This window comes from Dysidea avara, chromosome 3 (genome assembly GCF_963678975.1).
Source record: "Dysidea avara chromosome 3, odDysAvar1.4, whole genome shotgun sequence".
Taxonomy (NCBI): domain Eukaryota; kingdom Metazoa; phylum Porifera; class Demospongiae; order Dictyoceratida; family Dysideidae; genus Dysidea; species Dysidea avara.
The window spans coordinates 3,710,935-3,728,022 of NC_089274.1; the positions used below are offsets into that span (position 1 = coordinate 3,710,935).

The following is a 17,088-nucleotide window of genomic DNA, read 5'->3' on the forward strand; positions in this document are numbered from 1 at the left end:
GGTGTCACTGAAGCTGCAAAGTTGTGGCCAACTGTAGCAAATGGCTCATACACACTTCTAGGGGCTGATGAGGTTGACCCAGCACTAATCTGGTTTTGCATGTTAATTGGTGGCTCATACAAGTTCTGAGGTCCAAATAAGGTTGAGGTGATTGGCCTTTGTGGAGATATACTATCTGCATATTGTGGAGCTGCTGATATCAACGGAGGTGGCCCCATGTTAGTATTATGTATCTTGGGTAACATTGGGAGGGTGGGCACTATGACTTGTGCACTGCATGTCTCAGTGATATTGCTTGTAGTAACATATGAATTTACTGCAGGGGTGATAGTGCTTGATGGCACAGTTGATGGTCTATTATCACTAAATGCTGTTACAGTGCTCACCAGTTCTGATTCCACTGTACTTGACTGAGTTAGATGTATATCTTCCAGCTGAGCAGTTGCACTCTCCAACTGAGAGTTACTAGGGTTTGACTGTGGAGTAGTATTTGGTGGTGATGGCGATCTTTGGGACTTCTTTGCTGTGGTTAACTCTATGTATCTTTGAGCTCTGGTAATTTTGTCAATGATATCATCCTGAAACTCCTCTGCATCAAGTATGGCTACTTCGAGTTCCGTTGCATCTTCGATCAATGTAGCGATCTTTTCATCTACTTGAGCTATCTTTTCACCCTTCTTCTTGATTTGCTCGACGGCAGTGGTCAGAGATGTGATCGTGTAATCGTCAAATTCTGAGTTCATTAGTTCGTCGATCTTACTGTGTAGTCGGGTGACATGTCCCTTGAACGCCTTACGCGAGGCTTGTAGTCGAGTGAGTTCTTCCATCGGTCCGCTAAAACAACAGCAACAAACAAATGTGCACAGTAGACACTGAGCTTGCCTTTGGGGGTACCGTTAATTAGAATTGCCACGGTACAACGACTTCTGAGACTGGGGTTAGAATAACGGACCGTAGTACGTCACAGCACCAAAAGTATGTCTTGACGACGGGGATAAGGTTCGCACACCAGGGAAGAACGACTCGATCTAGCGTGATTGACAGGATACAAATGACACGCTACACGCACAGCACACTATAACACGCACGTGATCATACAAATTCTAATTAATGTTCCTATTACAATACCACAATACATAAGTGTTCAATCATTTCCTACACCATGGCACAAGACTATTGTCAATTTTATCATGCTCACAATTGCCAAATTCCATTGTATATATTTTTTAATCAGACATAATTATAAATGCATGTAAATAAACATTCAAATCAAAATCCTGCTGTCTCACACATCACTAGTGTCTCCTATCCTCAATAATTCTTACCAAAAATTAGGAACTGTAACACAATAAGAATAGGAGCGGCTAAACATACCAGCTCTATGCTAGTCTGCCGTAACTCTGTGACTCTCTTGTTACTACGTACAACAGCTTGGTAAATACACCATCAAGCTATTAATTTCAAGCAGAGGCATTTGGGCCTTGTAAAGGCTTTGGCCTGGCAGCTAATGAAGGTATAGGCATGGACAGCCCTGCATGTATCAGATGTCTACCATGTTATTGTGTCATTATTTAAAACTATGGTCAGCCATTTGTACTGGGGATGCTCCAAGAGGTTGATTGATTAATTGATTAATAATTTAAACTCAAGCCAGTTGGCATGCATAGCCGCTCTTCCCTGGCAGAGGAACACACATACAAGCTTACAAACACATACACAAGCACACTACATAAGATACATACATACATATGTACATTTACCATACAATACAAGCACAACATGGAATCATAATTTATACTCGCTATAAAAGTGGAGGAAAAATTCTGTGCCATTACCTGATCTTCAGGAAGACTTTTCCACCATTGTGTTGTCTTAGAACGCAAATATCTCTGAGGTGTAATTGTGGTAAATTTTTTTGCGGCTAGGTTTGGCAAACTACAGTGGGTTGAAGTCTTTAAAACTATCTGTCTCAAAACTATTAAGTGTTAGTTTTCCAAAATCTGGTCACATACGTATGGGTTGTGTTCTTGTAGGCTGGAAGTACTCCACTTCATCTTGCTTCACTCAATGGGCACATTAAGGCTATAGAGCTCCTATTAAACAAGGGATCAAAGATAGATTGTGTAGACAATGTGAGTGAAATGGTATACAATAATATTACATGAAAAGTAGTCACGTTACATCAGTACTGGATGTGTATATATACTGCATTGAAGTTGTATTGCTATACTCGTTGTTATAGTTGGTGACCATGACATACATAGCTGTCACAGTACATCTTGATTCACAGTTAATTACTACTACTACCTAGTGAATAACAGGTTATTTTTGAGTGAGTTTTATTTTTGAATTTTAAGAAAACCCTGGGTTCTTCAAAAACTAAATTCTTCGAATATTTATTTTTAACCAGCTACCACAATTGATTACGGAATAGCTAATTTGATCGATCGTGCTACCGGCACATGTAGCTACTACTATGTTGTTGCATTGCTACATTAAGATATCAAGCAAGCTTCCTGATCCTAATAGACCATTGTCTATGGAAGTGTCAGCAGAGACTATAGAAGCAGCTAATGACAGCGTTGAACTGGCCACCAAAAATATTGGCTCCATGCAAATGAAGCAGAGGAAAGTATATGGCATTCCACTGGATAATCTGATGCAATCTTATGCATAGCACTGGAGGAATGGTCACCACTACAATGGTTTTGGCAACTGGTGAGGTTATAGTGAGGACCCACAACAAGAAGCTTTTGGATGACAAGGACAGAGATAAGACATCTGGAGGGCCTATCAATCTAACAAGATACTGGGCCAAATCCTTTAGTAGAGCAGCTAAGCAACAAATTTTGATGAAATTGTTCACTTTGTGATAAAAGCACCAAATTTTCTGTGGAAGTTGAGTAAGGTATACCAAGAGTACATAATAATAGAGTAGGGAGGAGAGCGTCTAACTTCAGTGGATTCACCAAACTCACTGCGCTCAGACCTTGCGCAATCAACTATAGCCACCAAAGGTGACAAATGGCTTGCTCTATGAAGGAGGTTGTAGCACTTCTACTGCTTCAATTAGGAAATATCAACAGTCATCTGTTCACTTAAAGGTATTGATTTATTACTAGAAGTTTTATGGATTGAAGTAGGAGGGTTTGAGCACAGTGTGTTTGTATGGATTATATTGAGAGTTAGACACTCTCCTCCCTCTTCTATTATTATGTACTCTTGGGTATACTAAATCATTTGTTATACTGTAAATCAGGAAAATTTCGGTGTAGAAAATTTTTGTCTATTAGAATTTCAATGCTAAAGACATATTTTCATTGCTAGCATAATCAACGAAAATTTTTTGATGGTATCTAGCTATACGTTAATATTTGTATGCACGAATTATCCATATAACAGTTTAAAATAATTCGTCACTTTAATTTTTGTCAATACAGTCAGCGACGAAAATTCTTTGATGGCGAATTTTTCCTGATTTAAGGTAGCCCCATTTCTAGCTGGTCAGGAAAACATAGAAGTGCATCCAAAATCTTTGCTTTGTATAATTAGTATGAACGTACCTGTTTTTAAACACTGTTAATGGAGCCAATAGCTATTTCAGTGTTAAAAGTACAGGTAATGGAGTCAATAGCTATTTCAGTATTAAAAGTACAGGTATGATCCAATAGAAATAATATATTGTACATTTATGACTTCATATACAATGACCCTCCTTGCTTCTTAACATGGCAAGCTAATGACCTGAATGGGCACCTCCCTTGATCAGCTTTTGAATATGACGATGCAAAGTTTCAGTATATTTACTATTAAGCCAGCTCAGAGCACTTTATGGCTTCTCTAATAAAATTTTATTGAGTTTACTATTTAGGTTCTTTGAGTGTGATATGATTGGTAATTGTGGCACCGTATCTAATATGAAACAATATGACTTAAGCAAACATTTGGTGCTTTTATCAAAAAGTGAACAATTTTTTTCACTTAACTGCTCTACTATTGCTTGATCATATGTGTCTTGTCAAAAGGAAAGCATCAACAGCTACAAAAATGGATCCATTATGTTTTGCTGAGCTAAAAGAGGAGTATCTCTTGGATATTAATGTAATTGTGGAAATGGACAAGGTCCCTCCAGAACTTGTTTTCAACTGGGACCACACTGGAATTAATGTTGTTCCAGGGTCACCATGGATGGTGGAAGAAAAAGAGTCAAAAAGGATAGAAGTTGCTGGGTTTAATGATTAATGACAAATCATAGCTGTCTTTTGTGCTAGCCTTGCCGGTTAATTTTACCCTTACAATTAATTTATCAAGGAAAGACACAAACCTGTTTACCAAGATATGCCTTTCCAGACGACTAGAATGTTATGTTTACTCCAAACCACTGAACAAGCAACAAGATGAAAGTAAAATAATTATTCCTTACGTTGCAGCTAAGCAAAAATATTTGAAGCTTCAACTTACTCACACATTCTAGTAATCTGTGATGAATTCAAATGGCAATTCACCCCAACCATGCATAATAATATCATTGTTGTTAAGGTACCAGTGAATTGCACAGACCAACTATAACCAATGGACTTGTCTGTCAATAAGGCTGTTAAAGATTTCTTGAGAAAAAGTTTCAGATTTTGGTATTCACAGGAGATAAAAAGGCTTTACTGGCCAGGACATTTCACTCCTGTGTACTTAAGCCACTTGATGCTGAATGGCTTGTTAATGCCTATCAGTATTTACAGAGTAATGTCTCATTAGCAAAAAAATAGATCCAGGTTCTTGAACTATATAATTGGAACATTATTTTAGGATTGACTTCAGCATTTCTAGAATAATCATTAGCTGCATTGACCTCAAAGTATATTTAATTGTTGTAAAGTGCAGTCATCAATCTGACAACCAGCAACTAAGTACCTTCTAAACTGCATTCATGCATATAACCACAAAAGAACTACGACAGTTCTAGAATAGAATGAATACAATTACAATACTCACCATTCACCATAATTGCATAGTGTAATAATGCCACAGACAACCTGTCTAGTTATTATATATATATATCTAATCCAAAACAGCCAAGCTGTAAAAAAAGAGTGCGGCCCTCAAAAAGGCTATGGTGAAAAAAGATGTGAAATCCAAGGTGGCGGCCAAGAAATGGCTGTGATGGTAGGTTAATGGTAAAAATTTTAATAACGACAATGCAGGTGAATTTTGGTGCTGCTTGGTCTTGGCACAAAATTCACCTGAATTGTTGTTATTAAAATTTTTACCATTAACCTACCATCACAACCATTTCTTGGCCTCCACCTTGGATTTCACATCTTTTGTCACCATAGCCTTTTTGAGGGCTGCACTCTTTTTTACAGCTTGGCTGTTTTGGATTAGATTTCACTTCTTTTTGTGTTTGTATACCCCAAAGCCGGCCATAGGCCGGCTTTGGGGCTTTTTTAACCTATCATTTTTTCTTTACCACAGGAAGAAGAGAAGATGAAGCAGATGTTAAATACTTTAAATATTTCTGAATTTATCAGTAAATGTACAAATTAAATATATAATACATACGTATATATATATTTATTACAGAACTCTCTGCATGGTGGTTTCTTTGTAACTTAACACTCTACAAGGTGACTTCTAGCTGATCTCTCTACAGGGTGTAGCTGAACTATCTACAAGGTAACTCTTCTTCTAGCTGATCTCTCTACAGGTTGATTTGTTTGTAGCTGAATTCTGTACAGGTGATTTGCGTTTGCAGCTTAGTTCTTTACAGAATGGTTTCTTTGTAGCTGAACTCTCTACAAGGTAACTTCTTCTAGCTATCTTTCTACAGGGCGATTTGTTTGCAGCTGAACTTTCTACAGGGTGATTTGTTTGCAGCTGAACTCTCTACACAGTGGTTTCTTTGTAGCTGAAATCTCTACAAGGTGACTTCTTCTAGCTGATCTTTCTACAGGGTGATTTGTTTGTAGCTGAACTCTCTACAAGGAAACTTCTTCTAACTGATCTCTGTACAGGGTGAATTGTTTGTAGCTGAACTATCTACAAGGTAACTTCTTCTAGCTGATCTCTCTACAGGGTGATTTGTTTGTAGCTGAATTCTGTACAGGTGATTTGTTTGTAGTCAGCTGAGCTCTTTACAAAATGGTTTCTTTGTAGCTGAACTCTCTACAAGGTAACTTCTTCTAGCTGATCTTTGTACAGGGCGATTTGTTTGTAACTGAACTCTCTACATGGTGGTTTCTTTGTAGCTGAACTCTCTACAAGGTGAATTCTTCTAGCTGATCTCTCTACAGGGTAATTTGTTTGTAACTGAACTCTGTACAAGGCACTTTTTTGTAGCTGATCTCTCTGCAGCTTGATTTGTTTGTAGCTGAACTCTCTAAAGGGTGATATGCTTGTAGCTGAACTCCTTACATTGTGTCTAGTTTCTAGCTGATCTCTCTACAGGGTGATTTGTTTGTAGCTGATCTCTCTACAGGGTGATTTGTTTGTAGCTGATCTCGTTGATTTGTTTGTGGCTGAACTTGACTTGTTTATAGCTGAACTCTCTTCAGTGTGACTTGTAATGTTCTGAATCTCTACAGTGATATATTTGTAGCTTAACTCTCCACAGGGTGACTTGCTTCCAGTTGAACTGTCTATAAGAGTAACTGTTTGCAGCTGAACTCCCTACAGAATAACTTGCAATGTAATAGAACTCTATAATGGAGTAAGCTGAATGCTCTATTAGGGTGACTGTTCTATTAGAGTATCTCTATCTCGCATTTGCTACATGGAGTTGGCTTTCAAATCATAACACAGTGGTTTGTAATCTGATTCTTCTGTACTACTGCAAGGACTTTCTAGGATGAGTATTCCAGCTACACACCGATTTTCAGCTCACTGCTCAAAGCGGTTTTCCTGCAAATTCTTGGTATTTTTATTCACGAATCTCGATCGTGCAATTGTTACACACCTTCGGTTTCGTGTCATATATCCGTGATCTTTATTTCGATTGCTTTCAAACCACCAAAAGGCACTCCTACAATAGTTGATCTATCCACAAACCGATTTTCAGCTCATTCCATGAAGCGGTTTACCCTGTAGGCATGATAACAAATCAATCTTGTTTTATGCAAATAATTGGTCATAAATCCTGAACTGGTCATCAGATTTGCACCAAATTGGATAATAGGATTCACCTTTGGACTCCCTTTCTGTGTGCCAAATTTGAAGGCAATCAGAGTACGCGCTTGTGTTTTATAGCAATTTTTGCAAGTGTGCAAAAAGACAAAGAAGAAAATAAAATGAAGAAAAAAAGCCGAAACTTTGCTCGTATCTCGGAAATGGCTTGAGCAATTTCCTTCAAATTTGGAATGTAGACGCACCTAGTTGGCGGGCAACTCTGCAGCAAATTTGGTTACAATCGGATAAGAGATCACCGCAATACAAAGGTGTGAAAATGACGTTTTCTTTCTTCCTGTCAATATGCCCACGGTGTAGCGCACCAGCTTCTTGGGCCGCACGACACACTATCGTGTGTCTTGATTATGTAACATTACAACAGTGATCAACTTATTTATATTCTAACCTGTACCATATGCTAAGGAGTCATCCATAAATTTCAACATTTTCACAAGTGTACAGAAAGTACTCTTTTTGCTTACCCCTCTCAAAGGTATACTGTAAAAATGTTGATGTGATAGCTATTGTATGATCAGTGTTAATCGTTTTATGGTACATCTGCCAGCTAATCCTCTGACTTGTCAGAACGTAGGCATTGAAAGAATGCTAATTATTTATATATAGCCTTATGTGCACTACTTGGCTGCATAGCCAGCTCCTAAAGCAGAGTCCAGCTGTAATTCAGCTTCCACCACTTTAAAAACTCTAACTACCAAACACTAATACTAAATTGAATTATTTCTCTATGTGATACTACTACTAAGACCGACATTTTTAAAAACATACAGGTGAATTTACCCCCTCCTCCTGACACACTCTCTGCACTCTTTCTTGCAAAAATGCTAAAGGGAAAGGGAAATAAATGCTCTTTCAAAACATTGTAATAAATGCAGCTGCATTGCTTCCTGCTGGAATGGTTTACAGAGACCCTGCCGAAAACAAATGGCTTTTGGCAAATGCAGTGGTAAAGAGTCCACAGTCTCTGACACCCTGTTGCTTATAAACCTTGACAGCATCATGTTTAGTGGAGACTCCAAACAGTTCATGGGTTCTAGTCTCACATGGCCAAATCGCTTTTTTCTTTTGTGTTAGGGCCAAAAAAGCAGTCTGGCCACACAAGACTACATGGGTTCTGTCATTAATGTTGTCATATAGGGAGTCATATACCGCCTAATCCTTCTTGATGCAATCCAGTGGTTATACCACATGAATGAATTGTTTGTAACTAATTGTAAACATTGCTATCCACCTACATCATTGTGCTTCTTTGCTTACAGAACCATATTCTGTAAGTCATTGATGTCGGGAAATTTGCTTCTTTGCTTCTTCTTTTTTTTGTTGTTGGATAATTCCTGTGCATAGTTTATAATGACATCATCCAGCTCTTCTCCATTTAAAATCTTCCTAGTAGTACACGAGAACGGCTAGTCTTTACCCACTCTCAATCCATTTCAAATTTCTGGTTTTCCACAAGTGTGCTATAGTCTGGGTTACTGCTGCATCCTTGGTCTTCAGTATTATTTCTATTGTGCTCATCAACTGGTATTATTGATTCATTATTATCAAGTCTACCAGTTGACACTGGAGGGTTTGCATGGAAGGCAGCTTCCTCCACAAGTTCAAGTTTTATTTCAAGTTCTTCAGTGACATCTCAGTGTCATCATCCTTCTTCAAAACTAGATCCAGCAACTTTTGAGTTGTAGTTTTGTCATTACATAGGCAGCTTCATACATGACTTGTACAAAAATAAAACCTCAAAAATTTTTAGTGGCTCTTTGAAAATTTCCTTCTTCAAAAATAACTTGTTAAACACACACACGCACACACACACACACGCATATGCACACGCACGCACACGCACACACACACACATACACATGCAGAATTGATCACAACTTACTGCACAATATTTGATATTTGGAGAGCAGACCTGTCTATTTCACTCATGTGTTAATTCTTGGAAATTTTTTTACGAATAATTATTACATCACACACACACACACATTACATGATAGTGCACATGGGTACATGTAATAGCCTGCCATGTCCCAACACACACAAAAAAAATCAATTACAAATCAAAAGTGTCAAATTTGAGTTGACCAGATAAATCCTTACCAATACACATGCTATCTACCAAGCTGCACATATTTGTGGAAAACTACATTTAATTATGAACTTACACCATTTTAAACCACTAAAACTAGACTACAGTTAGCTGTATGTGCTTGCAATATGCAAGACAAGACATTGAGAACCCTGAGTGGGGTATCATGCAGTACGATAGTAACTGTATAATAGGGACCACAAAGGAGTAGGCGTGGCCCACAAAACAATATCACCCAAAAAACAGCCTCAATTTCCCCTGACGACGATGAGGCAGTATTGGTTAGGTAAAACTAAGCCCAAACAAGCTTTCAGATTGATCTGAAACACTTTCAACAAGATGCTACAGAATTTTAAAACTAATTTATTTAATGGAATTTTCTAGTGACTGACTGATGCCTTCAGACAAGTGTAACTTGATAACGGCTAAGGCTACGGGCTTGATTTTTTCACTGTTCGATGTCGCTTTGGCCCGACAGGTGCCTTTTTTGCATACCGCAGTACGTGCAATGCATCCTTCATGGACTTACCAGTGTCCTCCTTTGTGTCCCATTCATCTTTGCTGACAGCGAAAAGTGTTGATTTGGCGATAGCACGTGATGGCCTCCCTTCGTAACGGGAATCGTCCGTATTTGTCATAGTGGCTATTTTGATAGCAGAGGTGCTTTTCAAACAGTTCTTGATTCATACTGCTGTGTAACGGGTTGAACATAGCTGACAACGAAGCGTAATAGATACTTCACTTTTCAGACAATAATTGATATAACCCGGGACGCACGGCACCATTTCTTTCAGTATGCATGGATTGCAGAGGTGCGTTTCGAACAGTTCTTGATTCAAAATGCTGCGTAACGGGTTGAACAAAGCTGACAACGAAGCGTAATGGATACTTCACTTTTCAGATGATAATTGGGGCACGCGGTGCCATTTCAGACGCGGTATACGTGGGTTTACCAGTCATAATAATTATTTACAAAAAGTTAACAAACAAGTACACAGAAAAATTTGGAATTTTCAACTAGAGTAGGGACCATAGCACATCGATAAAAGTACTGAAACAAGTTGGAGTAGTGCACGACATTAAATCACAGTAAAACAATAAGAAGTGTTATATCCCTACTGTGCATTTCCATGAGCACAGTAGGGATATAACACTTCTTATTGTTTTACTGTGATTTAATGTCGTGCACTACTCCAACTTGTTTCAGTACTTTTATCGATGTGCTATGGTCCCTACTCTAGTTGAAAATTTTTCTGTGTACTTGTACAAATTGATGTTCATATGGCTAATCACTTTTAGTGAAAAAAGGTATTTGGACCAACTTTATGTGAGTCCAGTAGTCCAGTCCAGTGAATGGATACACCTATTATATATACTGTGTACATTTGTTGCTATATAATAACTTGTGTTGGGCGTTCTTGTATATAGGATGGAAGTATTCCACTTCATCTTTCTTCAAGCCATGGGGACATTAAGGCAATTGAACTCCTTTTAAACAAAGGATCAAAAATAGATTGTACAGACAATGTGAGTAAAGTAGTAGTAAATATACCACTTTGCATAAAGGTGCCACAAGGGGTTGAACTAGTATGTATATCTAAATATTGTCTGGGCAATGTACTGGGAAAGTGGTTTTTACTAACATTTGATACATTGCCACTTGAAAGATATCCTATGCTTTTGATTCATAATATTGAGCGACTTCAAACTTTACATTGTGCTACTTAGTTTCATAGGGTAGTTAGTAGCAAACAGTAAGGAAAGTCTGTACTAATGCTAAACAATCATTTTCGCAGCCGTTGGATGTTTCTATGAAGCAGGCGTCAGTCATTGTATAGGGAGATCACTATATGCTTGCATAGTAAACTCCTTAGTACTTACTAACTGCATAGGGCTAGATGGCTTATTTAGTTACAAGTGAAAAATAAAATCACTTTTCCACTGTAGCTTTGTTTGTACTGTATAAATGATATTTTTAATTGCAATTAGTTCATGCTTTTGATCCACGATCGATATTCAGTTACTAACATGTAAAACAAATGGGGAAAGCACATGTTAAATGTCACATATTAGGTGAGTGCACCCAATTGGTATATACCACTTGTACCAGGATTTGCTTGATATATACACCCTCAGCCCTCAAGCTGCATAATCATTACATATGTATATCAATTGTGTTACTAAGACAGGATCTGCAAAAACTCAGCATAATTGTGCAAATCTAATTTTCTACAAGGACTATTAACATGTACGCAAAGCATTGTACAGTTTAATTATGAGTTATAGTTATATATGTTGAGTTTTGCATCACTACTTATTTTATCTCTAGGATGGTGATACTCCCTTACATGCGGCAGCAATGTGTGGGCAGTTTGCAGCTGTGAAATACCTCACAGAACGTGGGGCTAATATCAATGCAATAAACAATGTCAGTCATATGTCTACTTGTATGTGTTCATTTTACATAATGTAAAGTGTGAAGTTTTTACCATACAGCACAGTAGTACTGTATATTAGGGATCACAAAGATTTGCACTTTCTCACAAAAATATTGACCTCACAATATCTTTGTTGCATCTTGGTAGTATTGGTTAGGTATAACCAAGCCCAAAAGTGCCTTCAGTACAACCCAAAATGCTTCCAATAGGTTGCTACACAATTTTCAAATTTTTTTTGCTCAGTGGAATTTTCTACTTGCTGGCTGGCTGGCCAGCTGACCCAACGACCCACTAACCAATGACCAACCGACAAACCGAATGACTGATCACACCAACTGGCTGACAGACCAACTGACCTGAATGACTAACTGATACCTTCAGACAAGCTGAGCTCAATAATGGCTACCACTACTACAAGCTTGATTTTTCACTGTTTCAGCCTGACGGCATGTTGCAGTATATACATTTCTCTTTGCTAACAGCTAAAAATGTCAATTCATGGTAGCATCACTTAAATGGCTTCCCTTATGTTTGTTATGTCCATATTTTCTGTATTAAGGGACCTGCAGTTATAGTAGTGGACATTTAATCCCAAATGGGTATAGTTATGAAATGTCCACTAGAGTATCGAGGTATAGGCAACCTCCCTAGTCTATTTATTTCTATGAGCCCTATTGAGCCCTATCACTACCTATTACTTAAAATTCCTGTTTTTTCCTTGTATTTGTATCTCTTTCCATTAGCGATTTTGTGTGGCTACAATAATTTTCTTGCTATATATATATATGCAGGAGTTGATTTTTGAATGGTCAAATATTTAAAAGGTCTATGTAAGTTGTCATGCATGTGGTATTTATTTGTATGAATCTCTGGCGGATCCAGGGGAGTTCAAAGAGTTCCACCTTTTGGAAGAGCCTCGATAGCATCAATAATTCAGGATACTCTAATAGAGCAGTCAAGATTGAGATACGGGTCATTCCATGTCAAATCAACAAGGAATTTAGGGTCACCTCTCGGATTTTGACAAAACTTGGTGTGTTTGTAGTACCTGTGGTGCTTATCACTCATGCAAATTTTTAGCTCTATACATTCCATAGTTTCTGATTTATGACCACAAATATTTTGAATATTTCATGAAAATTTGGTCCATCTCTAGTTATAAAATTGACTGCAACTTTGCATTGTGTAAATATTTTTAAACACAATTTTCACTGATGGAAGATTGTTGATTGACCTTTCCAGTGATCCCTAAATTATGGGATATCTCCTTAATTATGGTTCAAAAGTACTTCATTGAAAACTTTAATCCTTTATATTTTGAAAAATGCTGCTCGAAATTTTTCAAATTCTTTTGTGAATAATGATTGGGTCATAGCTTATGTTTGATAAAAGTTTCGTGGTGGGACCACAATGGGCTCAAGAGATATAATGAATTATGTTGTGGTATGCGGTGGACTTTGCAGTCTATTATTGTTGTATTGGAGTGTACACCTCCAATAACCACTCACAACAAGGCTATGCCAAGTTTGTCTTACAGAGTGAAGGTGTCTAGGTACATTGCAACCTGTATTAGTGACCACCTGTATTGAAAGGCCATCTATGTACTACAGTTAAGTTATACTTCTCTAACATATAGCACCAAAGCATCAACCCTTTCTAGCAAATCCAAAAATGGTCCTTATTAGATAGGTTGGCTATAAATTATAGATCTGACCACCATGTGTCCATAAACATCATGTAAATGTCATACCATCTCTTCACAAGTACCTTCTTTACTAAGTTGAATCCCACTGTAGTGGACTTAGCCATATTTAAGTTCCTTATGTGGCTGCATAGGTACATACAACAGAACTCCTCAGAAGGGATACCTGGGTACCTTGATAACCAGGACACCTGTTTATACACTGTACTCCCACTCTAGCGATGCACATACATTTAGACTAAGATACTTCTGTGGCTTCTGTACTTTATTATGGTCCTAGCAATGGAGGGTTTTTACCATATACATGCATTAATTGTACCTCAATGTGTGAAATTAATTACTACATTACTTTACATTCACGACCACTTTGAAGATCAAGTCATAAACTCATACACATACTCATGTAGGAAGTAAACATGTTGACCACATATTTAACATTTACCTGTACTGATCTTCAAAATGTGAACACAAAATACTTTGAAAAACCATTAATTTTAGTAATTACATGCATTGAGGTGCAAGCAAGTGTTAATAATATAAAAACTCTTGGTACAAGTAATGCATCTACTGTATATATTGTAATTCTTCTATTCCCTGGACCATTGATGAAGTGTTCATTTTTGAGAAACCACAGACTTGCCTTGGGTCCAAAATGTACGTACAATTATAAAGTAAGATCATGATTCATGAGGCTATCAAGGTACCCAGATATCCTTTTTGAGGAGGTCTGTTGTACCTATGCAGCCATGTACGTAACTTGAATAGTGTAGAGTGGGGATATGTATGTAAGTGCACTACGGCAAGATTTTACTTAATAAATAAGATATAACTAAAGAGATGGTACAACATAAATGTGTTTATGGATGCATGATGATCTCATTTGTAGTCAACCTGTCTAATAAGGACCATTTTTGGATTTGCTAGAAAACATTGATGCTTTGGTGCTATAAATTAAGATCCAATTAAAGTATAAATTAGTTGCAGCTTATAGATGGTCTTTCAATACAGGTGGTCACTAATACAGGTTGTAATGTACCTAGACACCTTCACTCTGTAAGACAAACTTGGCATGGCCTTGTTGAGAGTGGTTATTGGTGGTGTACACTCCAATACAGCAATAATAGACTGCAAATTCCATCACACACCACAACATAATTCATTATATCTCTTGAGCCCATTGTGGTCCCACCACAAAAATTTTATCAAACATAGACTATGACCCAATCATTATTCACAAAAGAATTTGAAAAATTTCAAGCAGTATTTTTCAAAATATAAAGGATTAAAGTTTTCAATGAAGTACTTTTGAACCATAATTAAGTAGATATCCCATAATTTAGGGATCACTGGAAAGGTCAATCAACAATCTTCCATCAGTGAAAATTGTGTTTAAAATTATTTACACAGTACAAAGTTGCAGTTGATTTTGTAACTAGAGATGGACCAAATTTTCATGAAATATTCAAAATATTTGTGGTCATAAATCAGAAACTATGGAATGTATGGAGCTAAAAATTTGCATGAGTGATAAGCACCACAGGTACTACAAACACACCAAGTTTCGTCAAAATCTGAGAGATGACCCTAAATTCCTTGTTGATTTGACATGGAATGACCCATACTCTAACAGAGCACTCACAGTATTCAGAGAAGCAGTGTAGCAAGCTACATAATGTAGTTATAAAATTAGTTGGTGGAGGGAAGCTATTGTCAGCAGGTATACTTTTTTGGTCTTTGGTTTATAGCTAGGCCCCGGCATCACCAAAAGTCTGACTATGCCCCTGGCTAGACTGAAGTTGCAATTCCAGAGTGGAACCCCCCTTTTAAAAGATTTGGATCTGCCCCTGTCCTGGGGTACTTTAAAATCACATGATGATGGTTTGGCTGGCCCTGTACAGCAATAGGTTATCTTTTAAGCAAACTGTGCATTTCAAGCTCAATCAAAAAGAAACATGTTTATATACGAGAAATATTATTACACGTGGTAAAAAGTGATGAATATAATTTAATCGATCAACGATACAGTATATTTAGGTTCAACATGATAACTGTTGTGTTAAAATATTTTCATGATGCCAAGCACCCACGAAGATTTTATTTACATGAACATTTAATACAAGTACACAAAAAATGTGGAATTGTCAACTAGAGTAGGGACCATAGCACATTGATAAAAAGTACTGAAACAAGTTGGAGTAGTGTATGATATTAAATCACAGTAAAACAATAAGAAGTGTTATATCCCTACTGTGCGTTTCTGTTCTGGTATCTTGAGCACAGTAGGGATATAACACTTCTTATTGTTTTACTGTGATTTAAATGTCACAGGTTACTCCAACTTGTTTCAGTACTTTTTGTCAATGTGTATGGTCCCTACTCTAGTTGAAAATTCCACATTTTTTGTGTACTTGTTTGTTAACTTTTTTGTGAATAATTATTATGACTGGTGAACCCACGCATACCGCATCTGAAATGGCACCACGCACCCCAGCTACATCAATTATTATCTGAAAAGTGAAGTATCCATTACGCTTCTTGTTAACTATGCCTCAACCTGTTACACAGCATTTCAAATCAAGAACTGTTCAAAAGCACCTCTGCAATCCATGCATACCGAAAGAAAGAAAGAAATGGTGCCACGTGCCTCAATTATATCAATTATCATCTGAAAAGTGAAGTATCCATTACGCTTCGTTGTCAGCTATGTTCAAGCCATTACACAGCAGCAAAAAGTACCTCTGCAATCAATATAGCCACTATGAAAATACGTAATTATGATTTTCATTACAAAGGGAAGTCATCACGTACTACCACCAAATCAACACCTTTGGCTGTCAGCAAAGATAAATGGGACACAAAGGAGGACACTGGTAAGTCCATGAGAATGCAGTGTACATACTGCGGTATGCCAAAAGGCACCTCTCGGGCTGAAACGACGTTGAACAGTGAAAAAATCAAGCCTGTAGCCTTAGCCGTTATCGAGTTGTGCTTTTCTGAAGGCACCAGTCAGTCAGTAGAAAATTCCATTAAATTTTTTTTTTTTAATTTCATAGCAACTTGTTGAAAGCGTTTCGGATCAATCTTAAAGCTTGTTTGGGTTTAGTTTTACCTAACCAATACTGCTTTATCGTCCATCACAGGGAAAATTGAGGCTGGTTTTTGGGTGATGTTATTTCATGTGGCACGGCTATCGTACTGTATGATATTATTTTCCAAGAATTATATGATCAATATTTCAAACCTCAACAAATATACCACTGCATAATTATAGATGTTGCGTGTACAGTATTTGGTTTGTGTACAGGAAGGAGAAACACCACTGTTGAGGACAGTGAATAGTGAATTGGGAGACCAAATTGAAAGGAGCAAGGTTGTAAATTATTTTGTTAAAGTGAAGAATATGGACATCACACAGCTCAGTCAGGTATATAATTGTAATCTGTTTCACTTGTGATATTTTGACTACATAGTTCATCTTTTGTTGATAGTGATTATTGCTTTATACATTCAATCTCCCATACTATATAGTACTGTGTTTATATATATATATATGTGTGTATATATCATACAGTAGGATAGTACTGTATAGTAGGGACCACAAAGGAGTAGGCATGGCCCATGAAATAACATCGCCCAAAAACCAGCTTCAATTTTCCCAGACGACAATGAGGCAGTATTGGTTG

At 37.3% G+C, this 17,088-nt stretch overlaps 1 protein-coding gene across 1 annotated transcript in view; it reads left to right on the forward strand.

Moving 5' to 3' along the window:
* Positions 1-17,088, forward strand: part of LOC136248936 (uncharacterized) — a 43,072-nt gene that overhangs the window by 17,948 nt on the left and 8,036 nt on the right. The window contains exons 5-8 of the mRNA XM_066040803.1: positions 2,034-2,132; positions 10,694-10,792; positions 11,595-11,693; positions 16,710-16,829. Of these exons, the coding sequence (XP_065896875.1) occupies positions 2,034-2,132; positions 10,694-10,792; positions 11,595-11,693; positions 16,710-16,829 (417 nt within the window). The remainder of the gene's footprint in view (positions 1-2,033; positions 2,133-10,693; positions 10,793-11,594; positions 11,694-16,709; positions 16,830-17,088) is intronic.